Source organism: Acartia tonsa, chromosome 6, assembly GCF_053477335.1.
Source record: "Acartia tonsa isolate MP-2025a chromosome 6, ASM5347733v1, whole genome shotgun sequence".
Lineage (NCBI taxonomy): Eukaryota > Metazoa > Arthropoda > Copepoda > Calanoida > Acartiidae > Acartia > Acartia tonsa.
The window spans coordinates 32,056,786-32,083,168 of NC_137265.1; the positions used below are offsets into that span (position 1 = coordinate 32,056,786).

General features: G+C 34.5%; 4 protein-coding genes and 1 long non-coding RNA gene across 5 annotated transcripts in view; 4 read left to right on the forward strand and 1 right to left on the reverse strand.

The window, feature by feature from the left end:
* Positions 1-1,294, forward strand: part of LOC145322403 (uncharacterized) — a 39,228-nt gene extending 37,934 nt beyond the window's left edge. The window contains exon 5 of the mRNA XM_080164392.1: positions 1,214-1,294. Within this exon, the coding sequence (XP_080020518.1) occupies positions 1,214-1,280 (67 nt within the window). The 3' untranslated portion in view covers positions 1,281-1,294. The remainder of the gene's footprint in view (positions 1-1,213) is intronic.
* Positions 1,227-6,705, forward strand: LOC145322402 (general transcription factor 3C polypeptide 6). The gene is made up of 3 exons (XM_080164391.1): positions 1,227-1,366; positions 4,543-4,635; positions 6,167-6,705. The coding sequence occupies exons 1-3, from the start codon at positions 1,343-1,345 to the stop codon at positions 6,539-6,541; spliced, it is 492 nt and encodes a 163-aa protein (XP_080020517.1). The 5' UTR covers positions 1,227-1,342; the 3' UTR covers positions 6,542-6,705.
* Positions 6,693-12,208, forward strand: LOC145322400 (uncharacterized). The gene is made up of 3 exons (XM_080164390.1): positions 6,693-6,830; positions 6,937-7,501; positions 7,708-12,208. Exons 1-3 carry the CDS (start codon positions 6,742-6,744, stop codon positions 9,634-9,636), a joined length of 2,583 nt encoding a protein of 860 aa, XP_080020516.1. The 5' UTR covers positions 6,693-6,741; the 3' UTR covers positions 9,637-12,208.
* Positions 12,209-13,777: 1,569 nt separating this feature from the next.
* LOC145322404 (uncharacterized) lies at positions 13,778-19,962 on the forward strand. Its single transcript, XR_013880657.1, has 5 exons — positions 13,778-13,874; positions 14,667-14,713; positions 16,140-16,208; positions 19,320-19,376; positions 19,704-19,962. It is a non-coding gene; the product is annotated as an uncharacterized LOC145322404 (long non-coding RNA).
* Positions 19,963-20,711: 749 nt separating this feature from the next.
* LOC145323070 (uncharacterized) lies at positions 20,712-26,383 on the reverse strand. Its single transcript, XM_080165452.1, has 10 exons — positions 25,979-26,383; positions 25,400-25,451; positions 24,869-24,937; positions 24,456-24,492; positions 23,977-24,104; positions 22,605-22,722; positions 22,234-22,300; positions 21,910-22,014; positions 21,396-21,464; positions 20,712-20,848 (listed from the first exon to the last, which is right to left on the reverse strand). The coding sequence occupies exons 1-10, from the start codon at positions 26,229-26,231 to the stop codon at positions 20,754-20,756; spliced, it is 993 nt and encodes a 330-aa protein (XP_080021578.1). The 5' UTR covers positions 26,232-26,383; the 3' UTR covers positions 20,712-20,753.

Sequence of the window (26,383 nt, forward strand, 5' to 3'; positions counted from 1 at the left end):
AATCATAATTTATTGAAGTCCCCAAACTTGTTAAGCCAACAAATGAGAAAACACTTTTTGGGGACTAGTGTATAAACAGCCCATTGTCCCCTCTCTCTGGGTAATCATTAAGTCTGAGAGAATGTGCGATGGAGTGAGTCAGTTAGTCGTATAGATAGGGAAGTAAATGGATATTTATAGAGATGCTACGTTTTAAGAACTTTCATATTAATCCTTTAAAATGTGAATTTAAATAATTGTAAGGTTTTGTGAATTTTAATTTGAAATAATCTTTTGTAGGTCATTAATTTTCAATTTTTCTGTCCTACTTAAAGTAAATGTTGCCAATTTAAAATTTATTATTCAACTGAAATAATTGACTTTCATTTGTTAAACTTAAATTGGCCCTAATGAGAAATTAATTTCCTTAATTTTTTTAGTCTGAAAAAATCTAAAATGCTTGCTTTAATAGTTTTTTGAAAAACTGAATAAGTCCGCGCAAATGCTTCAATTGAAATGAAAGCAATTTTTTGTGGCTTTTACAATTGTTTAGTTAATTAGCAATAGTGGGCCATTGTATGTCTATCCTGCATGAAGCGAAGTAACCTTATAATTTAATCTGTCCAACAGCCTGATTTCATTACGTAATCTACAATTCGAAGGAAAGATGATTTCATTACAGAGAATTACTTGCCTTTTTCTGAAGTTTATAACTATGATTAAGTTAGGCCTGTTTTGGGGCTATGGCAATGCCTCAATTTTACGTTCCCAAAGAATTTTAACGTACTTGTTTATAAAAATGAAACTTCCTCTATTGTTTTATGCTAATAGTGATAGTTATAGCCATAAAAAATGAGAGACAGCAATTAAAAATAGATTAATTTCATTATTTTGCTTTACATACAAAAGTACTTTTAACAGTCTATATCCCTTTTATTCACTTTTTATAAAACTAGCAGCTGCGCTATTAGCATCTAGAGACACTGTAGCAGTAGTATTGTATAGTGGAATATCTATCTAAAATCATCCCGGGAACAATGCGAAGCTTCACTAAAAAGGAGAACCCAATCAGTACATTAGTTATTGAAATCACAAGCTACAGACAAAAAGAATTCTTACTGCTTCATATAATTGGATGAAAAATTGTACACACAATGATTGGGGGTAAGATTAATTTAAATGCCATTTTCTCTTTAATGCCAGACGCATGTAATAATTTACCATGATATTTTAGGCTACGCAAAGAATTGTATGGCGACGAATACCAGCTTGGCAACCACAGAAACCAACAGCAAATCTAGATTTGTCAACCCCAACTTTACACCGGAATTTGTGAGCATGCTTTGCTGCGCTACCACAAGGCATGGAGTCAGATTCTGATTACGAGGTGAGAATTTTCTACGCGTGAATGTTTGAATGTTTTAAATTAGTAAGACTCCATAGTTTTTAATTTTTAAGAATTTTTTTGTACTCTTACCTTCAACGTCGCGTCGCGTCTATACCCAACCAAAATTTTTCAGGAATTAGAAAATTCAAAGTTGATATTACGTTCCTCCAATTTAGAAAAAAAAGTAGAAATCTGATATTCTGTAAATTGAAAGTATGGAGTGGAAGATTATTTTATCTTACAATTTATCTATCCCTGTAACCGTTGAAATACTTAAGTTGCAGATTTTAATAACCCCTCCCCACTCTTAATACAGAAACACACCCCCTCTCCCTTAAAATTAAACACACCCCCCAAGAAAAAATGTGCTTCTATTTCTCACATCAAAAAAGAATGTCAATTCAAGTGTCATATTTGACACATTTTAAGTAGCGCAGCTACAATACAATTAGGGTGTGTACAAATGTACGTCAGTCCGCCATATGCATTTACGGATTATTGGCTACTCATAGTCTTATTTTATTACATTTTGTGCTATATTCAAATAAACTGTTCTATTTCATCAAAAATTATGTGAGCTTGTCATGGCTTTGCAAATTATGAACATAATTTTCCTTGTTAACGAATATTATATTATGATGGATGAAAATCTGGGGTAAGTTAAAAATTTAGCAAAACGAAAAAGGGGGATATCTAGATATTTCTTTGAAAAAACTGTTTTGCCTTGTATTTTCATTGCTCCTAAAAAATTGGTTTGTTAATTTGACAGACGGAAAAGTTGACGACAGAAAAACATAATATTAGAATATTTAAGTTGAAGTATTTCATTTTAATTCAATGTAAAGGGAAAGAAACTTAAAAAGGATGAGGGGGGGGGGCGCGGTCAAAAAATGGTTTAACAATACATTTTGTCCTAATTTTAATGAAATAAAAAGCTCATTTAGAATTTGTATTTTAAGCAAATTTTACACCGCCCAATAAAAGAATTAAAACCGCAGGGCCATGCCATGGCTTTTATTGTTGGCTAGTTTTAGAATATGGAATTGTATTCAAAAATATATAAAAAAAAATTAAGAATTTTTTCTAAAGAAAGGGGTTTGGATTTTTTCACGAGTGTTTTACTTCCCTGATGGTAGAAAATATACCCCGAACATAAATTTCTAGCTTCACTGAAAATTATATCTAAATCGATTCATCTTCCTATTTTTATACAAACTTATTCGTGACCTAGGAATATTTTGCTTTTTTGTTGGGTTTTGTGTTGGCAGATTGATAGTATTCCAAATTGACCCAACCATTGACCTAACCCCACCCACCCCTCCCTTGGAAAATATATCCTCTCTTTCATCCACCCTCCCCCCCCCCCCCACATGTATAATGAATTTTGTTTTTAAAAAAACGAAAAATCTTCCCAAAAAATCCTAAAGTCCTTTATTTACAACTAGAGGCTACGCCCCTAGAAGCCTCTAGGGGCACTAGTAGGAAAGAGAAAAGTCGACCTCATCCCATTTTAAATTTGAGTTTCAAAAGAGTTTAAAAAATATTTTTTTGATGGGAAGGGGGTGAAGACACCCTCTCCAAAAATAGTTTAAAACCTTCCCAGGACCTATAAGAAGCTTCACTGTAAAGGAGAACAGTATCGGTTCAGCGGTTAGCGAGATCCTTTGGGACAGACAAAAACTGCTTACTACTTTATATAATAGGATAAGTCCTTTATTCATGTAATTCTTATAAATGTAGTTTTAAGTCATAACATAACTGTCGATATAATACTAAACAGTAAGCTGACAGTCAGAAATACATACGGACATGCTTTGATTATATAGAATCTGCCCTTTGGAAAATTATTTTGTGCTATTTTTCCACCCACTGCGGTAAGAATGCCCTTCCAAACACCAAGAGACATTCCACTAGTTAGATTTTTCAGATTTAAAAAAAATTACTTTTTTAATGGTATTATTATTAGGATTGTATTCGAGTTAATTCTTTCTTTTTCCTTTGAAAAGTAGATTATTTATATGATCTACTTAAAACACAAAATTGTCTTGATTAAATTTTCTTGATTTTTGTGAGTATACCTTTTTATATTGAACAAAAATTAAAGAAGGGGATATTCGTTATACTTTATTCTGGCCCTCAGCCTAATACTTAAAAATTATTTTAACATTTATTGTTAACAGTTAATTGCAGTTGGATAAGAATTATTTATGTCTGTATGTAACATGTTTTGGCATACAAATATTAAACTTGTTTTAAAAAAAAATTTTGAATTATAATTATATTTTTTAAAGTATCGAACTCTTATGGGTTGACATTCAAAATATTTTTAACTAATGATGTTCTTAAAAAAGTACATTTTTATAATGGGGTCAAAATGTGTTCTAGAATGATTTGACATCATTTTTCTTCCCTATTCATACAGCTGCTACTACTGTGTGTGTGTGTGTGTGTGTGTGTGTTTGTGTGTGTGTGTGTATGTGTTAGCGTTAAATCGTTAAATGTACTTTTAATAAAACTATTCTCTTTTACTTTAATTATGGTAACATAAGATCGCACCCTTATTTTGGTTATATTAAAGTTTAAATTTAAGTTAAGGGATAGGTTAATGGCGGTTTTTTAATCTTCAACCCTTCTCTCCCATATTTACAATCTAGCAAAATGGTAGAATGTAAAACATAAATTCGGGGGTAAGATTAAATTATCGTCCATTGTCCTATGCTTTTATAATGAAAACATGAGCATGGCTATTTATGAATTATCATGAAGCATTGTATATTTGTCTCGGGGATACACGGATGGGACAATGGAACATAAACCAATCCTTCCCTTTTTCTTATGTCACATTCTGCCTTTAGTAGCTTTTAATTATCGGGGGGGAAGGGTTGTATGTTTTTTTTTTATCTGCAATTATCTCAACCCCTTCTGTATAAATTAAAGTAAATAGGTACAAACAATTAAATAATCTATTTTCTTTCTATTCTCAGAATTTTGATTTTTAGGTTGTAAAACGTTTTCTTTTATAACAAGGCTTTTTTTAGTATAATCTGTTGTAATTGTTATCAACAAAGTAAATTGTGTACCTAATCGAAAAGGATCTCATAATTTGAAAGATTGACCAACAGAAAAGTTGAAATTATTGCTTAACCATTAAAACTGATGAACATGTTTGTGTTTAGGTCGAGGACACTGTACTGCTTCACGTGGAAGCTGCTGGGGTTATTCACGAGGATATCGTTGCAATCAACCCAGACCAGATCTCATTCATTCAGGTATTATCATTTGATATGACGTACAGACGTTCGGATATTCACTGAGTGTAGAGTAGCTTCGTTCTTACCAAATTTTATTAAATGTTATTCGTAGGACGTCTTTTCTGTTATAGTAAATGTTCATATTAAAGTTTTTTTCTTTTTCAACAAATTGAAAAAATCTAAGTCTACCTACATATGAATACAATCGCCATTTAAAAATTTTGAACATAGTTATAATTAAGAAATTGGCCAGATGACCAATTAAATGTCAATAGTCAATATTGCAAGTGTTTATATTTTATTAATGCAATTAAACATGTACAGGGTGCGGCACATAAATCCGGACTTTTTTAAAACGGCCATAGCGTCAAAACTACTTGACCAATCAGGACGTTTGAACCCACTATAAAAAGCTTAGGTAATGACCTTTTAGCACAAAAAAATCTTTGAACGAAAATAGACGTGTATTCCGAGCTGGCCGCGCATATGTTCAGCAAGGCAGATTCGAAATGCGCAGGTGGTTTATTCTTGATTCTCGACTAGGGTCCACTAAATCTGACCTCAGCCCATCTGTAGGTGAGGTAGAGTTATGTAACTTGCTGGAAATACTGTTAGATACATAAGTGAGACACTAGAAAAGACTAGAGCTCTCTATCTGAAATGGCTTGGCCGTAGTACTCCAGCAAAGTGAAATGGGGCAGATTTTGAAATGTAAAAAACGTCAAAAACCGTGAAAAATTGTGAATATTTCTCGGTTCTAGATTTCAGGGACCTATATGGAACTTAAAAACTCATTTTAGACTATGGGTTGCGCTGACAACCCTAACTGAATCGTCATGCCAATTCCAAAAAGGTAAAAACGTCGTTATAGCTCAACTGTGGTCCAAATAAGAGCCTCCGTGTCTAAGGGTAGCTCGAAAGTTGGGTTAATTTGGATCCTGCGGTTACTCACTTTCCTAAGGAAATGTGGCCTCCCAGCAGCCTGATCTTAATTCAATGGACTTTTGGGCCTACAGCTACTTTGAAGCATGCACCAATAGACGTGCTCATATCACAAAGACCTCTCTCATTGCCACTATCAAGGAGAACTTCGCCAGCTTGGACAGGTACATTTTGACCTGGGCCTGCCGGCGGTTGAGGAAGCGGGTAGAGGCGACGAATGAGACTGGCAGCCATTTTTTTTGAATAATCTAATAGTCCAATACCTATTCTGCCTCTCAGTTTTTAAAATTCAATAAAATCTTTAAAATTGACGATTTTATGTTCATTTGTTTAAAAATTAGAAAAAGTCCGGATTTATGTGCCGCACCCTGTAATTAGACTTCAATAAAACAAAATATATTACACTTTTTTTTATTTATTTACCCTTATCAAAGTTATTAACAAAAACAGTAGCGCAGCAAAAATAAGCTAACAAGAGCAGTAAGTAGATGATAGGTAATGTTCCGTTTATCTTTAATTGATCGTCGGACAGATGAACTTTAGTTAAAGATTAGCTGCGTTACAAAATTAAAATGACCATGTAATTAATAATTTTATATTTTTACAGGTTGATTCTGAAAATCCTTTAGTGCAGTTAGGAGGGCAGGTGTACTCTGGACAGTACGAGGACACCGTCGCCACCTCTCTTTTCTTCACCCAGACAGAAAACCCGTTGTCCGCCGACGACACGGCGACTGATCCCGTTTTCGGCCGCCACGTTCCGGTCAACGTTGAATTTCTCGACTCCACTCGCAAGAAGCTCAAGCTGAAACGAGTGTTTCTCAAGCCCAAACAGCAGTCAAAAACGTCCACGGCGGTTGCTAGTACCGTTATACCCGCCACCACCGGCAATAAAGATCCAACCTCTTTCAACCCAGTTTATAACTCAGTAAGTGATGGACTTAATAACAGCCAAGTGAATAATTCAACTGTCGTGTCGTAGTTGTGATCATCCAAACCAGTTCATAAACATTACAATAATAGTTTTCAAACCTACCTAACTGTGACTTAGGTTGTGAAATTTCTTAATCTCTCCTTTATGTTAAAAAATTAAGTTAATACAAATACACCCACACATATATATAAATATATACAAAGACAATAAAATTTTGCTTGCACCCAGTTAAACTTGGTGGTGAGTTGATGAAAATTGTGGAACTAATGGACAGGATGCCGCCAGGTACTGTGGCGCTACAGCTTCATCATATACAGCCAGTTAATCAATCTTCAAGGTAAATATAGTTTCTTATGTCAAGTTTATTTTGAATCCTTAGTTATTGATTATGAATCAACTCCTTTGAATACAACAACATAAACCAAAACATTTTTATTTTTTAGGTCAACACAACAACAATCCTTTGAATCGCACACACTCTTACAACAACAGCAACAGTGTAAAGCTAGTCTACCCACCACATCCGCAATGAACAAAGCAGAACCGCCGTCGACAAAAAATGCTCCGGCTCCGAAACCGATCAAAAAACGGTATCTCGCCGAGCAGAGCGGCGGAGCCACTACAAACGGATCGTTATCGTGCAGCAATCCAAATTCCAACACCCCTACTCCCAGTGCCACGCCTACCCCACCGCCTATATCGCCGCCGGTAAATACCAGCCAATCAACAGCGGCGTCTGATGCAACTGCAAGAGCTTGTGAGGCCCTTCTTGAGCTGCACAAGGGCGGCAGCAACAGCAGTCATGGCAGTAACGGTGGTTATGTCATGAACAATGCCCGCAGCCCGGCTGGGTCTGGCTCTAGAAGTCCGGTGGGTGGTGTAGGCAGTTCTGGATCGCGTAGCCCAATTGCTGGAGGCGCTGACGGCGATAGCAACGGAATAGAGTCAAAATTAGCGCTCAGAAAGGCGGTTTGGGAAAGAGTTCTCGAGACAGCTTCCAAACAAAAGGTAAAATTAAAAAGATAACATTATTAGCAACATTATTTTATTTTTATTTCAAAATCATTAGGTATCAAGAATAATCTTCAAGAACATTAAACAAATGTTTAATATAGGAAAGTAAAATTAAGAATAGGAAATGTAATGGCAATTAAAGGAAAAAATGGTTGTCTATCTACCTCTACTTGTGCTTACCTATATTATTTTTTTTCTAGGAGACAGTTGCGGAGCCAACAAAAAGTGGTGAATCTCAGAGCAAGGGCTCAATCCGAGGACAACAGATTATTGACCACATCATTGAAAACCTATTGACCAAGAATTCTGATGGAGCATCGCCTTCCGGCGGAGCCGACGGTTCTGTTGACACCGCCGAATTGTCAAACAGTTCAGCTAACGGCAGTGGAATGAACAATAATGCGGATTTGGCGGCCAGTGGTGACAGCGGACAGGATAATTCTGACCGCATCAAGGCGTCCATTTATGAGAGCTTGAAGAACGGACTTCTTAAGGATAAAAATCATTCTGGTTCTAAGCCTGGCGATTTGCCGTTCAAGAATTTACGAGTAGGGCCAGGCCGGACTGCCCCCGGCGGCAAGGCGGCGGCTCTGCTAGTCGGTGAGGAGGCCACCCGTCTTCCATCTGAATCTGCCGCCGTGAAAGTGTCATCAGTTCATACCAATGCCGGTCTGAATAAATCTCCCGGTGGCGGTGGACATAACGGTGTGATATCGCCGGCTGCTTTGTCGCCCAACCCTGGCGCCTTGCCCTTAACGTCTTCCCACCAACCGCCGTCTACAGCCACCGCTGCTGTTTTGTTAAGTAGCAGTGGAGCAACAATTAGATCTCCTAGCAAACCCTTACAAATGGTGGATAATAAATCAACAGCCGCAGTTTTGATTGCAAACACTCAGGTTGGCGGTAAGCCGGGTGCGGCGGCTGTTATGCATCCCGCAACTGTTGTTATTTCAACCAACCATCTTTCACCCACGTCAACTGCAGCTGTGAGCCATGGTCAACATCTGTTGCGGCCAGCAACAGCCGTTGACACGCACAACTCTTCAGCTATAATGCGCCTTATGTCACAACAACACCAGACAACCAACCATATGAGTACACAAGCATCAACAGCAGTCAACAACAATGGTGCTGCCCAACTAGTTATGGCAGGTGTTCAACAACAGCAACAGATGAACAGGAGCAATGAGCAAAACCTGGGTCGGACCTCGGTTACCATTACCCGGACCCCTAGACAACAGCCCTATCCAACAACAAATCAGCCACAACAGTTGATTGTTACTAACACCACATCTCCTAATAATTCACTACTCTCAACGTCTTTCCTCCATCATGAGAAACTAAATAGTCAGGCGCCGACTAGTTTAACGCTAACCCCGGCAACAATACAAGTTACAGCGGTATCGCCGCAGCATTACAGCGGTGTAACTGCCACGGCGATACGATTGCCCGTTTCCCCGGTAGCCCAATCTAAACGTAGTCCTGTTAATATTCAACAATATAATCATTCTAGCACAACTGTTCTGCCGGTTACTGTGGCAGCAGGTGGAAATATGCAGCATAGTCCGACCACGGCGGCCAGTCTTAAACACTACTCTCCGCAATCTTATTCCTTTAAACAGTCGCAACCGTCAACTGCAACATTGATCATTCCGCAGCCAACAAATTCTATTGCCGGCGGCCGCAATGTTGTGGGTAAATTTCACCACCAACAGCCAGGCGCGAATCAGCTGTTGATAGCGGTTACAACATCTTCTCCTGTGCAGCATCACCAGGCTGTTGTTACCGCCCCGTCAATGGTGGATTGCGGTGCTGTCAATTTGAGCGTTAAACGACCAAGCGAGGATGATATGGATGGCGGCGGTCGGAGCAGCTCAAGATCATGCAAGGGAAAGCGTTACCAAGAGTTTATTGAGGACGGGCGGATAACGGTTGGCAGTGGTGCGGCGGCGGGCGGAGGAATTGTCGCTAAAAAGCGAAGATCTCACAGAAGCGGTGATAATAGTAGCGAAGAAACGGCGCTCAACCTGTCGACCACGGGCGGCGGCAAAGTTGCGGTGAATGGAAGCGTTTCGGTTGAACTAAACGGCTATATTGGCGGTCCTAGAAACAACAGCGGCAAGTCCTGATAAGAGCTGGGCAATAGATGTATTTATTAGATTTTTTCTTAGCACAAAATTAAACAAGAACATTCTGTGAAGAACTTTTAGTGAAATAATTTAAGTATTAGTTCTAGTTCTAAAATGATTTAACATTAATCAACATACAGACCTTCTTCTCAAACATGTATTCATCTCAAATTATTTATAGCTGTTACTTAAATGCCGCTGATACCGCCATTGCATTCCCTTGCCGCCAGCCAGCTGTCACCCAACTGCAACCCAGTCAACAAAATAATTTATTAGGAATATTAAATTATACAAAAATAATTGGTGCTACTTCTCATCATTTGCAAGGGTATTAGGGGTCCTTACAGCAAGCAAACCTGCTTATAGAGAACGCGCGCAGCTACCATGATCACTAGCTGTGTGCGCGCGCGGCTACCAGATGATTCCTGTAGCTGCTTGTCATGATATATTATGTGTGATACCCCCCAAAGAGAATTCTGCTGCAATCTGATACATTCAAAATAAATACAACCTACATATGTCCACACAAAGAAAGATTGTTTAATCAACATTCTTATTAAATATATCAATAAACTTTTTGGTCCATAGTTAAAACAAAATAGTCGCTACATGAACTATATATTTCTAAATGGCACAAAAAAAAAACAATAATGTGGAATAAAAACGGTGACAAAATTGCCAATTTTAATGTGCTATCAAAATTAATTTTGGATAGGATCTGTCATGATTTTGATAAGATCCTTAGGATCTTTTTTTTTATTTAATATACCTATGAATAATATTAATAGTATTATTATTGTGCTCTGTGCTGTTTGTCACCAAGCATTTTATATTCAATTTTAACACGCCTCCCCTAATTGACATCAAGATATTCTGTCCTGTCATTAGAAATGACCTTGTAGGAATTGTCATTGTTTCCAATAACAAAAAATGTATGGAAGCATAGTTTAACTTATAATTGGTCAGTTTTGGCGACATGGCACTTGCCTTGATGCTCTGGAGGGAGAGTGTGTAAAACATGTTTCATATCTTCTATGTCAACATTCAAAGCAAAGTCAATTCACTGCCCTTTAACGTACTAAGCGTGCTTTTAGTTGTGCAAAAATTTTCAAAGCACGTTTTATCTTACTTTTTTACTTCATATATATTATATTTCTACTTATTATCTTTTTTAAAAACTTTTTCAAAATGTGCTCAGAAAAATCTCAAAAAAACAACGTTTTTCCAAGTTGCATTTTTCTGTCAGACACCAACACATACACCCACACACGGAAACCTGTTGCAAGATTTTTTACATTTTTTATTTTAATGGGTTTCTTTTATTTACCAAAAGCAGTTACAAATTCTGAAAACAATAAAATTATACTGTTAGACATTTAATTTAGTTTTCTAATTTTTGATAATTATAAGGAAGGGGCCTTTTCATGAAGTGTTCCAAAGATTCACAAAAAAAAACATTAATTTTGACACACTTGTTGAAAAATTACCCCTTCCTTCCTTTTTATTAGAGCCTTAGAAAGGCATAATATTGAATTTACATAAACGATCAAAAACTGCCATTTTTAAGCGAACTTATTAAATTTTTTATCATACTTTTCCCTAATATAACAGATGCAATTATTTATACAATAAATTTTGCAATTTTTAGCCATGAAAAAAAAATATTTATTAACAAATTAGAATTATGAATCAATAGTAAATAAACAAAGAAAAAATGCTTGAATATTAACAAAATTATTATTATATAAATGTTACATAACATACAACTAAATAGATGTTTGTGGATGAATTGTTCTACCTATGTAAAACAACCTTTTTCTTATAAATATTTGAAAATTGTTTTTGTGTGAAATTTTTTAATAGTCAATACAATTTGCCATCTTTTACTTAGAATTAGTGACAATATAAAAAATTTAATAGTTAAATTTTATGGATTTTATCAAAAATTATTTTTTCTCTATCCTAATTCTAACTAATGATGGTATTTATTTATGTAATATTTTATATTATTAAATAGTTTTTAAGGATTTTTATTACATGCATTATTTTTCCCATAACCTTATATCTATCTACTTCAGCAAAAAAAATATTTTTTACCATTAAATTATTATTTTTAATCAGTTTCGTTTTGGAAACTTCATTTTAAATTATTATCAAAATTAGATTATAAAATAAATACTTAGAAACAAATTCTAAATCTGTAAAAAAAAAAATAAAAAAACGGCCAATGAAAATATATCACTGCCCCTTTCATTAAATATAATACATAAACTATAATATTATAAATAAAAATTTTGTAGAGCTTTCTTTTTGATGATTTGTATTCTAAAAGTAAAACTAAAGTCATTCAATAATTGTAGCTCTGCATGCAGATAGCCTTTCGCGCGCTGGTCTGCGCGCGAACGCGGCATTGCAGTACATCAATCAATCAATCAAATTATTTCATTGATATTTTAAACCAGTTTTGATATTTGTTGAGTTTGTAGGTTTGATTAATTCATATTGAAAATGTGAAAGAATAATAAACCTTTCTCATAAAAAATGATGTGTTCTTTACTTGTTGTTTTTCAGATCATTTTGACCTCAAAAATGCCTGCATTAAAATGAAGAAAAGCAAGGGTTACTCTAAATATAAATATAACTAAATAAGATAATCTAACGACAATCTAACTTTATTGTACTTTAAAAGATTGTCATAAAATATAAATTTTTTAAAAATATTAGATCATGGATAGAAAACGAAGTAGCGTGTTTCATCGTATTTCCACGGTAGCTTATTTTAGGTAAATGTTAATGATTGCCCCCACAGGGATAGGAAATAGGACCTGCAGGGGCTAGAAATAGGAGAAAAGCTATATACTGTAAAAATATGACGAAACCCTCTACTCCAATTTCCTTCCATGATCCAAACTATTCAGCAAAACGAGAAACTTTTTTTCTAGTATTCATTTGAATCCGGTGGATAGGAACCGGTTCTCATCCATACGAAAAAACTATGTCTAGCATCGTATTATATCCAGCTTTCTACGAACATAAAAATGTACAATCATAAGATTAAAACTAGTTTTAATCTTATAATTGTATATTCTATATCCGCGGGAAGCCGTTTATAATACGATGCGAGAAATAACTATTACTCCCCATTTTTTCAACAATTATTTGTCGCAGCTAATACGCTTAAAAATCTAGGCTTATGCAAAGTAAGGTCTATATTGAATTACTAGCAGCTACGCCCCCTAGAGGCCTCTAGTGGCACTTTAAATGTTTTTGTTTGTTAAAGTCTCTACGATAATTCTTTACGTACGATACCTCTTTATTTTACGTTGAAGTCTCCCGTATTTAAAAAAAAAATCCGATTTTTTTGTCATTTCTCTTGGAAGGGTGGTGCTACCCTCCTCCAAAATAGTTATAAACCTTTACGGGAACCATGAGAATCTACCCTCTTAAGGAGAACCCGATCGGTTCAGCGGTTAGCGAGATCCTTCGGTACAGACACACAAACAAACATCCTGTTACTTTAGTATAAGGATTTACAGGGATCTTAGGGACAAATGCTGATAAATTAATAAACATACACAAAATTACCCCTTGAGTAGATTACAATAAGTGATTGAAACGTTTGGACACTCACCTAATGAACCAACCAATCAAAATTCAATAAAAGTACCCAAGGTTGTTAAGCTAACGAATAAGAAAGTGTGATTATAATACTTTGCGGACAAGTGTAATAAACAGCCTAATGTCCCCTCCCTCCCAGATTATTTATCAAGTTGAGAAGGTAGGGAAAGGAAAGCAAGGATTATAGAAAGCTGTCAGTCAAGTAATTCTGCTTCACAGCTGATTTTTACATTTTCACAAATATACCTAGGTAGGTAGGAAATTTAATAACAAAGTTCAAATAATTACATTCAATTTATTATCTAATATTTTATACTGGTTTAAGATGCATTGATTAAAACACTTTCGTGAAGAAATATACATTACATAGGTAAGATCAGTAAAGGAAAAATCCTTGTCCTGAGATCTTAAACTTAAACTTGTATTAGTTTTATGAGAACTTTGAGTGGTAAACAATTTTAGTTTACCCAACAAGCTGTAACCAACATATTATTCATAATATCCTTCGTGGAATTATCCTTTTGTAAATTTTTGCTTTTCATATCCTAATGTTTACATTCATACAATTTCAGACAAAAAATGCTGCTGCAAAGTATTCGCCAGCTTGGAACTGCTGTTGTCAGGAATTTAAGATTTCAAGATTATTTATTTATATCATTGGGGACCAGATGGTTATGCCCGAAAATTTTGACAGTACCCTTAAATCAAAATGGAGGGAGTGTTTAAGATACACCCCCCTAGGTGTCAATTGGGTTGTATCCTCCCCTCCTTAATTTTGCAAGGGGGTTGGATACCAGGGAGTAAGGGAGGGGACAATGGGCAATTAATTCAATATAAGAGTTATCAAAGAAAGGGCATGAAATCCAGTTTAATCCAATAAATTTGTAGGAAATTATAAAGGGATTTCCATAGCGTCATGTAAAGTGAAATCATAACTTGTTTTTGATGAAATATATTGATGTTTTTTGGTGTGATTTTTATATTAAAAGATTATTGGACCCGGCCAGCTGCTAGCAAGAATATGACTTCCCCTTTTTTATTCTGTTTATTTCCCTTGCCCCTTGCCCCCACCTTCCTTCTCCCTTCTCCCCGTCTGCTACATTCCAAACTAACACAACGAGTGTTTATTTCCATTGCCCCCACTTCCCTTATCCCTTCTCCCCGTCTGCAATATTCAAAACATGCATAACGAGTAGCGGCATTTCATGCGCAAGTCCCCAAACTCAGTCAGAAACTGCTAAATTCTTGTACATTCCCTTTAAGCCAGTACCCAAAGTCTGAGACTCCTAAAAATTGAATATTCGATCCATTGTCCCCTCCCTTACTCCCTGGTTGGATACAAACTTTCCTCAAATAATGATTTGTTTTAAAAATAATGTTTAGAATTTTTGTTAAATCTTAAATAATTCTTACAGGCCTCACATTCCTATGATCAAATTTAGAAAGGGTGGACCAACAGGTAAACTTATTTGCAGAGAAGCTTCGAGGGATGAAATGCGAATATAGGATGACAAGAAGTTTTTTTCTTCTTGTAATACAAATCTTCATATCAAAGTATTTGTGATTTGAATTAATTAGGGTACAATAAAGTGAGTCATTCTAGGCTCTACAAACTCGAGTTTTACAAATTTCTGATATAAAGAGTATTATTGGTGTTCAAATCCTTGATTTTTTCATTTCATTTAAATTTTTAATGAGTACAGGGTGCACCACATAAATCCGGACTTTTTCTTAATTTTAAACAAATAAACATAAAATCGTCAATTTTAAAGATTTTATTGAATTTTAAAAACTGAGAAGCAACCTAGGTATATGATTATTAGATTATTTAATAAAATCGCCTCCAGCCTCAATCACCGCCTCTACCCGTCCCCTGAACCGCCCGCCGACCCTGGTCACCATGTCCCTGTTCAAGCAGGCGAAGTTCTTCATGATAGGAGCAATGAGAGAGGTCTTTTTGGTATGGGCGCGTCTATTGGTTCATGCTTTAATGGCGCTCCAGGCCCAAAAGTCCATTGGATTAAGATCGGGGCTGCTGGGAGGCCACATCTCCTTGAGGAGTGAGTAACAGCAGGATCCAAATTAACCTATCTTTAAAGATACCCTTTGACACGGCGGCTCTCATTTGGGCCACAGTTAAGCTAGAACAACGTTTTATACCTTTTTAAAAATGGCACGAAGATTAAGATAGGGTTATTAGCGCAATACATAGTCTAAAACGAGTTTCAAGGTTCCATATGGGCCCCTGAAGTCAAGAACCGAGAAATTTTCAAGATTTTTGACGTTTTTGACATCTTAAAATCTAACACGATCCACTTTGTCGGAGTACTACAGCCAAGTCAGCTGAGATAGAGAGCTCTAGTCTTTTCTAGTGTTTTCACTAGATATCTGATAGTATCTCCAGCAAGTTTCATTAGTCCATATAACCTACAGATGGGCTGAGGTCAGATTTAGTAGGCCCAAGTCATAAATCCACGGTAATTTATCTGCGCAATTCGAATCTGCCTTGTTGAACATAAGCGCGGCCAGCTCGGCATACACTTCCTCCATCGTCCAAAGATTTTTATGAGCAAAAAGGTCATTACCTAAGCTTTTTATAGTGGGGTCAAACGTCCTGATTGGTCAAGTAGTTTTGGCGCTAAGGCCGTTTAAAAAAAGTCCGGATTTATGTGGCGCACCCTGTACCTACAACGTGAAGGTTTTATTTATTTCATTTTAAGAGATACCTCTAGAGGCTTGGAGCACATTGAAAAGCCATACCGTCCATCTTAATGATTTTACGCTCTAAATGGGAACAGAATGCTCTAAAAGTTTAGTGCTTTCAGTTTCATTATAAATCAACTGATGATATATTTCACCCTTCCAACAAAAAATTAAATTTCCAGGACATTCGGCCGCAGCACAGCCAGTGGCGGCTCCAGCAGCAGTGGCAGCTGCACCACAGGCTCAGCAAGGTAAAGAAGAATAAGAATCAAATATTAGTAGAAAAGTAATTTGTATGTTTTGTACGAAAATTTTTGCAATAACAATAGGTGTATTATATCAAATAAATTCAATAATATCTTCAATTTTCATAGAACAAAAATATGTAGGTAAACTATGCATATATGTTATTAGAACTTACAGGTTAAATTTATGGATTTGAAATATATGTCCTATAGATTTAGTTTGAACTATTGAACAGAAAGAGATATGCAGTTGACTAAATTCAAGTTTAAATGCATTTCATGCAACTACCCCTTTAATAGATTTAACGATAATTTTTTTCAAATTCTTTATATACTTGGGAAAATTTTCCGAGATATCATATGGTGCTCAGTTTAGGATTAAGAAGTCTTATTTTTTGGTATCTTCAGTTTTTAAAGAATAAGAATCAAATATAAGTATAAAAGTATTTGTATATTTATTTGTATTTGTACAAAAAGTATTACAAAAATAGTATATTATCTATAATACAAAGTAGAATGATGTCTGTCCGTCTGCTTGTCCGTCTGTATATCAGAAGCTTAATATCTCAGTAACCACTGAACCTATTGGGCTCTACTCTTCATGGAATATACCTAATAGTCCTTTGATGGTTTTTTGCTATTTTCTTTGGGTGAGGGACACTTAAAGCTTTTTACTTTCTACTTGGATTAGAGGCTTCGCCCCTAGCCTCTAGAGGCTTCGTCCCCTCTTTTATAGAATTGTTTGTTGGAAATTTGTCAAAAAAAAATATAAAAAAAGATTGTGATTATTTTTTTCATTTAGGCTTCGCCCCAGGGTGCGGTCGGGGTTCCCCCACCCCGCTGATTTGCATTAGTTTACAAAAATGAATTGAGGGGTGGTTGATTTTTTGGGGGGGAGGGTGGGTTTCCCACACTCTAAGAAAATAGCCTAAAACTACCACAGGACCAGTAGATATATTCCCTGAAGATTAGAACCCAATCTGTTCAGCGGTTACCAAGATCTTAAGCTTTAGACAGACAGGCATTGATTTACTTTGTATTTTCTGAGATCTTTAGCAAAAGACAAAAAAACCCTATATCCTATTATATGTTTATCCTATAAATCCTTTTTTTCTGTAACGAAGAATCTCGCTAACTGCTGAACCGACATGATCTTTGTGAGGTTGTAGGCTATTTTCTCTGTCCTTCCATATCCCTTCAAGAACCTGTATTCAAAATGGTAGAAAAATAGCCTAAAACCATCTCGGTAACTGTGTGAAGTAGTTATGAAAATCTTAAGCATCAGACAAAAAACTTACTACTTTATTTAATAGAATATACTTAGTACGTAATAACAGGATGTATGTCTCTCTGTCAGTTTATTTCTACCGAAGGTTCTCGCTAACCGCTAAACCGATATGGTTCTCCTTTACAGGGTAGCTTCTCATAGGTCCTGGGAGAGGGTACAACCACTCCCCAAGAGAAATTACTCTTAGAAAAAAATCACCACCCTTCCCCTTTCTTTCTTTTAAAAATTGAAATCAGAAATGGGGGTGGTCTACTCCCCCCTCCCTCACTAAAAAATTTATTAGCGAAGCTACTCTATAATCACTTTGTCAGTCCGTTATGCTATCGGAGAAACGTGATTTTCTCGGCTCCTGTTTTTTTTATTGAATAAGTTCACATTCTACATATTTTCATTGAGATTTGCCTTTTGGTTGGGGTGCTAGATCTATTCCTAGATTTTCTTTTTTTCATGGTTTTCTCGACTTCTATTCAAGATAGACGGCTGAAATTTTCAGGGAATAAATAAATTCACATTCTACATATTTTCAAAAAGTTTCTTTAAGGTTTGTCTATTTGTTGCAGTGCTAGATCGATTCCTAGATGTATAGGTTTTTGTAATTTTCTCTACTCATATTCCTGATAGAAGGTTGTAATTTTCAGGGATTGTATTAGTTTTCATTCTTAATACTTCCACTAAATTTCATTGAGATTTGCTTATTGGTTGGGGGGCTGAATTTATTCCTAAGTTAATTTTTTTTCCAGATGTCTATAAATAACTTTTAAGCTTCGCTACTTATGTATGTTGTCATCCATGTTTTTTTATTTAATTCAACTGTCCCCTCCTCAAGTGCCCCTAGAGGCCTTTAGGAGCGTAGACGCTAGTTCTTTTAAATAGAGTAATATGATATCTTGTGTCTGTCAGTTCGCTATGGTTTTCCTTTACAGGTAGCTGCTAGTAGACTTAAATGTATTGATAATAGGTAACTAGGAAATTATTTAACTTATTTTTATTAGGAATGTACGTTTTTTTACTTTTTTTTATGTACGTAACGTATTTTTTTGTACGTTATGTACGTTTTTTATTTTCAAAATTGGCTGGCCAGTCTGATTATAATTTGGCAACGGTCTATTTCCATATAGTAAACTGAAAAACTATTGTTATTTAACGAATAGACACACATCCTTCTACTTTTATATAGCTTTAATCAAAAAAAGCAAAATATTTTATATTATTTATTTTATTTTATCAAATTCAATAATGAACAAAACTTGATATTTTAATTTTAAGGTAGGAGCCGGAGCCGTATTCCAGATACGGCTCCGCGGAGCCGGAGCCGCATTAAAATTATACGGCTCCGACACCCTATATATAAACTCATCAATTCGTTATAGAAAATTCTTTATAGGTTTATACAATAAAGTAACTATGTCCATACTTTTTAACCAATAATTAAAATATACAAATGGGTTAATCTTATTTATCTTAATTAGGAAATACATTAGTTTATCTTCCCTCATGAAACCTGACATTTTTAACATAAAATATAATTTAAGCAAGCATATCAATAATAAATGTATAATGTAACCCATACAACTACCTGGATCCAGTGTGGGGGACCTTCATTGTCTTTTATCCAATTGCTTTCTACTCTTTTGAAGCGACTTCGCTGTTTTAATATTTTCACGCTATTGGTTGATATTCAAAGACCCATTGAAAGTCGGTACAGGGTCCACGGTGTAGAGACATACAATTATTTAAATCCTTCCTCCTCTATTGTTTTACTTTAATATATCGATAGATCCAGATAAACCAATTCAAAGAATATTTGTAAGTAAATAAAACTTATTAAGGTTCTCTGGACTGGTGGGAAACCCCGTACAGATTTAAGAGAGCTCCTTTGGACGAAGGTAATCGTGTACCTAACAGCGTTGCTACTCTATAATTTAATATGTATTTCGTCCGTAAATACAGGCATATTTGATGTTTTAACTTTTAAATTTTATAATTATAGTTTTAGCACTAGAAATTGCCATTCAACAAGTTTCTGTCGTGATTTCTATTCATTTTCCTTTAATTCCAAACTTTGTAAGAACTATGGTTCCGAAGAAATACTAAAACCTTTTGGCCTTTCTTGTCCCTAAAATATTGTTTTGTAAATGATTTTTCCCCCAAATAAATTGTGTTTGATGTTCATTTTTTTTTAAATTTCTATTTTGATCATTTTTATTTTTCAGCTGAATGTAATGTGATTAACATGGGAGGTGAAGACAAGATCTGGCACTAACACTTTTAAGTATTAAACCTGAGTTCGATACTCAAGTCAAATATTTCTCAATCCTCAAAATGTTACAATTATATCAGCAAGTTTTTGTCCGTCCAAAATATTTTCATTAAGGATTGGGAAATGGTTATATTATGAAACAGTCTCTCCAATGATCTAGTAGTCAGAAGTTTAATTTGTTATTTATTTTTAATAAATATTTACTAAATTTATTTCCAACTTATTTACTTTATAATTTAATTGGATTAAAAATCTGTCTATCTATATTATATAAACATCCAATACTAATGTTTTCCGATTATAAATGTTATTATATAAAGGAGTAAGTTTTTTTGTCTCTAGCGTAAGATATATTATTAATTAAAAGTTATAAAACTATCCATATTTTATTTAAAGATTAGTTTTAAAAATATAATAATTAATTCATACAAATTAAACAATAAGAATTAATTGAAATTCCACTAAAACATCGTCCATGTTATTAAAGTCATTTCAAGGAATAAGCATTATTTAACATTAACAAAACATAAAAAACAAGTCATATTTGGCCATAAATATAGATTTTAAAACAAAAATAGAGAAAAGGTCGTCCAACCATGCATGGGTTTATATACAAATTCAACAATAAAAAATATGTACCTAGGCAATAGATAAGGCATTTAAAACAAAGACATGTTGAAAAATTAGATTTATTAGCACTTTCACACAAAGTAGGTACCTTGTAGAGCATTGAAGCCTCCCCCTAATTAAGTGGATGAATTTAAAATAAGGAAGGGGGGGGGGGGGGTAATTTTTGGTCAGTTTAGGTTATATTGAGTACTAGGTAGGGCACAGCAGGTTAGGCTCCCCGAATGGTTTTAAAAATGAAAAAAAAACTACAAATCTCATTATTTTCTATTTTAGAACAAATGGGGGGGGGGGGGTATCAGTGCACAATAGGTTCTTTGTGTGAAAGTACCTATTTGATTGTCTTTTTCTTTCAGAAATCTTATCAGGATATCCTCTATAATATTTTTCCATAAGTATGGCCGACAGTTCTCATAAACTTGTCCATAGCCCAGCTGATGGAGGTTGTTGCTTTGTATTTAGATTCAGCACCTGAAAGCAAAAGATTTTTACATTTAACTTGGAAGAATAAAGTTGATTAATAATAATTTTATGTTCTTCTGTAATTCTGTCTAATATACTACCCTTTATTCATTGCTAAATTAATTATATATACTTATAAATTAGGACTAGACACAGAAAAGGAAGCCTATGCCAACATTATGCTCTCGATTTGTTCCTAACTTTCTGACTTGACAAATACAAGAAAACTTAAATTTCTTCCAATTAAGGGTATAGAAGTTTCAGTCAGTACATCTTAAGAAAGGGGATAGTAGCTTTTTAAAAATTCCGTAAAGTTGTGAGTAAGATTACGGTCAAATGCGCTTATTAGGTCAAACTGATTTTCAAATGTGCGTTTAATTATACTATGCGTTTGGTCTACATAAAGAACAGTTAGACCTAATAAGCACATTTGACTTAAAACTCACAATTTTATAGAATATATTGCAAAAGCTACTATTCTTTTTGTTTCTTTTTCATCGTAAATTGATTTTGATTGCTTTTTTGGACATAATTATTCTTGTTTAACATTATTTACCTGACAAAGGTTCAATAGGAACATCATCATCTGAATGCACAAAGAATGCCAGAGATTGTCTCTTCATACCTGAAATTACAGAGTCTTATTCGTAGGTGCACTGCTGTTCTCTAATATACTGTGTCAGTCAGTCCATATAATATTGCTTGTAAAGAATTTTAGTGTCTGTATCTTCATACCTGTTATTATAGTGTTTTAGGAACAATGCTATTCTGTAATTACCATTGTATGTCTGTCTACTATGCTAAATTTTTTATAAAGATTCATCTGAAAAACTTTGATGTGAAATATTTCTATCGATCAACTAGCATGTCTTTGTATAATAATATCTGACCACAAGTCAAATACTGAAATGGTATTTTTATGAAGACAATCTTATTTGCTCAGCTGATATATGAGATAAGCCCCTAAAATGATTGTTAAATGATTATCTACTCATAGTTTCAAAAACACGGCTTAACTTGCATACAAAATGTTTAGTTGGTGTTTACAACTGTTGCTAATATTTCAATACCTCTCAATTTTGGATCTTGCGGCACAGAGACCCTGTGGTTAGTAGCTGGAAATCTTCCATCAGAAATAATCTCTAACAGGTCTCCCGAGTTCACCAGAATACAACCTAGAACAAGAAATTTATATGCATTACAGTTATTAGCAGGCAGCAATACTACCAATTTCTTTGCAGCAAGTCGTTCTCATCATATAATCTTTAGAAGCTGTTATGTCAAAGTTGCGACAATAGTTTTTTAAAAATCAGACTTTGCATACTCTTGTGATATATGCAGCTTGGACATGTGTCTGTTAACAAAATTGCATGGTAAAAATAATGGTGGTATACCTGGTTTGTAGTCGGCATATATCCATTCTTTATCATTTGTCTGCACTTCTGGTCCTCCTGTAGGGTCCTATAACAATGAATAAATAGATCAATAAATAAAGGATCTTGCTAACCCCTGAACCTATCTGGTTCTCCTTTTTAGGGAAGATTCTCATTGTTCGAGGAGGCGAAACTATTTGGTGTAGGGTACCACCACCCTCCCAAAAAAATAGCCTCTGAAAAAATGAAACAGTTTACAATAATTTTAAACCCTTGAGCAATTAGAATCACATCACAGATTAATTTGTTTTGTGCTTTCTGTTCATGACTTACCATATTAGGTGGATAGTGTTAATTAGCTACAGAGTAGCTGCGCTGCAAGAATCACCTACCTGACATAACAGAGTGATTAGTCCAAAATCTGTATGTTCTCCACATCTGACCATTTTAGGACTGGTTTTAAGCATATCATCATTGATTGGAGGATAGTATAATGATCTAAAAGTGTATCAACACCAAAATTAAAAACAATTTCTATATCAGCAGGGTTATAGGGATAGGACAATCAATTTAATATTCATCTAAAAAGTAACAACAATTAATCTTGTGGTGCAAACTTCAACATATTTTGAAATGAATATGATCTTGTTTTTTAATTTTATTCATTCCAAATGTTAAAAACTGTTATTACTAGTGTTTATTTTTAGTTAGCTTCAGCTGCTAGAAGAATAAATATTTACCGGCATTCTGCCTTAGTTCCCAAGGTTTTAAAAATTAGCCAAAATCAGGGATCGGCAGCTGCGCGTAAGCCGCGTGTAAGCCTCAGTGAAATTCTCATTTTATCACTAAAATTCAGCTGAATGTATAAAACTGCTCTTTAGCAGACAATCCTTCTTTCTGAAATTTCTTTTTTTGCTCACAAGCAGGTTTAAAACTGAGGCTTATGCGCGGCTGAGGCGCAGCTGCCGAACCCTGGCCAAAATAAGAAAAGTTGCATTGGTTGTAGTACCTACAATATAAGACAACTGAAAAAATTTTATATCAATTGTTTCATTCCTATATTCCTTTCTTATTAACTTTTAAAGACCAAAAAGCTCGATTGCAGTTTGCCGATTGAACCACAGTTGCAAAATGAAATGATTGATTTTGGCATTGATTCCTAAACGTAGTATGGCCATCATTGTTTCCTTCTAATCCCATGGCGATTCCTTTGCTCTTCTATATTATCACTAATACTTCTAAACTAATTTTAAACTTTTTTAACCATCACATCGAAAAATATTTATTTCATCTTATTATATGCAGGTTTCCGCGGATATTAAAATAAAATTTATAAGTTCAAAACCAGTTATGTTATCCCTAAGGGGTATCAATTTTATGATTTTTATTTATAATTTGTGGAATATTGTCTGTAATACGATGCTATACATAATTTTTCAGTTTAAATGAGAACCGATTCTAATCAAATGAATATTAATCGATTTTTGAAGTAATACTGGAATAGTTATTTCTCGCATCGTATTACAAACGGCTTTTCGCGGATATAGAATGTAAAATTATAAGATTAAAACTAGTTTTTTTAGCCCCGAGGTGCCGAAGGCACCGGCTAAAAAACCTGGTTTTAATCTTATGATTGTACATTTTTATATTCGTGGAAAGCTGGATATAATAAGATGCTAGACATAGTGTTTTTTCGTATGGATGAGAACCGGTTCCTATCCACCGGATTCGAATGAATACGAGAAAAGTTTATTATCTGCAAACAATTTGTCAAAGAATTTTTTTCGTATTCCTGGCTGATAAATGTTTAAAAGAAGTATTAGTTCCTCAAGTAGAAAATCTTGCTTCTGATCTAAAGCCAATGATATACATTTCAGCAGAATCTTCGACAACTAATTTCAAGGAATAAAATATTGCTGGATTAAAAATTGTATCTTTATAAAAAAAAAGTAATATGAAGTTTGTCTGTTTATTGTGTTAATGCCTGTATGGATGGATCTTGCTATACCAATATGATTCTCCTTTACAGTGAAGCATTTAATAGGTTCAGGGATGGATTATAACCATTTTGAGAAGGGTACCTTCAACTTCAAAACAGAAAATACCCTTTTTTTTTAATCTGCTAAACTGCTATAATTGTAAACGGTAGGAATTTGGGAAGATTTTTAAACCTATCATTCGTCGATTTCCCTGCGGCTGCCCAGTGCCCAATCCTAAATATTTGGAATTAATTTATTCCTTTCCTTGATAAAACCTTGACAAAGAGTTGTAATATCAGTCCTAAATTCATAGATTATTTTAAGAAATTTCTTGCATAGATGCATTTTTTCATCTTTATGCCATATCATTCAAGTAATCATGGTTTACATAATATAATGAATATATTCTAACTTGGATGTTAAAACATATTTTCATGTACTCCCAAGTGAAACTCGTAGCGGGCAAAAATATCGATACCCCCCATCCACCCAATTTACTCCATACTCTCCCCTCTTACTGAATGAACGAACTGACCAATAAATGAGTTCCATTATAGCAAACTAAATTAACGATAATTTATCCCCTGTCAAAATACACACGTATATTCTAAATCCATTAATTTTATAGACACGTTATGCAGCTGTAAAGTATAGTTGTATTGTAAAGTAATCTATGCCTGAGTTGTGGACTATGCTTGTCAGGGAACATTCCCTCTGGTGTCAAGGTTCTTACGTCATAACTCTCTCTTTAATAACATCAATACTTTATAATTTAATGATTGATTTTGTAAGAGGGTTCGCTACGTGAACCAAAATTGGTAGATACAATATTTTTTACTTGCGGCTGCTCTCTTTGATGACTTATAGGGCGACTTAAAAAATTAGGAAGGTGATTTAATCCATCCTAATTTAATCCAATGGATATAGAATACGTGGATATTACAACAGGGGGAATTTTCTCGTCAACTTAGGTTACCACAATGTTACTCATTTACTAATCAGTTCGATCCACCAGTAGGAGGGGAGGGTAGGGGGGTATCGTTATGTTAGCCAGCTGAAATAAACATTTTATCAGTGTATGCGAGATACTCTTTCAATATCCACGTGTTCTTTATCCATTAATGCGAAATAAAAGAGAAAATATAAAAGAGTAATAATACGATTATGACTTGATGTGTAAATTATAAGAATGTGAAAGTATTTTGTTCCTAGCTTCAAACTTGGATTGGTCCAGTTTCTCCCGTCCTGCAGTTACATATCCTGAAACACATTTTGCACAACTTCAAAATTCTAGTATGCCATTATCCATAAAATCGAAGCTCATCAAATCATTCAGTCGGATCTAAAAGCTTTAGCCTTTCAAGTGTAAGCATTTGAGGGCACATCGATTTTTATTTGGAATTTTAACAAAACTTTGATCGACAATGACATTAGTCTTAAAACTGCCCAAATATTTACACTTTTGATATTATTTATTTTTGTCATTTTCCTTAATTGTCTTGGGATTCACTATTAAAAAATGATCGGATAATTAAAAAGTTGGTGACAAAATATCTAAATAATTATGTTGATTCTTTAGTCCTCATTTATTGGTCCGTACTTTGCTCCAGTAGGAGGAAAGAGGATGGGGAAAGGGTATCACCATTTTAGGTAGCCCGCAGGATCATTAGATTATGCGGAAATATAGTATAAATCCAAGTTGTAATACAGCGTTTGTGGGAAAAGATATAAGTTTATAAACAGTTGAAGAAAGTTTTGGTAAAAAAAATTTATTACTTAATTTATACCTTGAAACTTGGGTCCTTTGGCGACCTTATTTTTCACATCATCCTCTAGATCAAAAAACTTGATTGAAGTATTGAAAGCATCTTGGATAACTTTCTCAGCAATGCCATGATTCTTGATGTACACAAAGCCAGTATTCTCAAATGATTCAGCTATTTCAGCGCCAACACTTTTCAGCCGTTCAATGTCTATTTTAGATGCGTCTTCACTACCATTAACTACTCTAGCAAGATCTACGATTTTAATGTTTACCATTTTGTTTGTGAGTTTAGGCAATACTAAGTTAATAAATGCCTAGTAAGTTATCGCATTCCTATAAATTATGTTCTTAATAGTATTTAGAACCCCTAAATTACACCAGAATAACATCTTTGATGTCCTATAATGAGTGTGTTACCCATGCACTA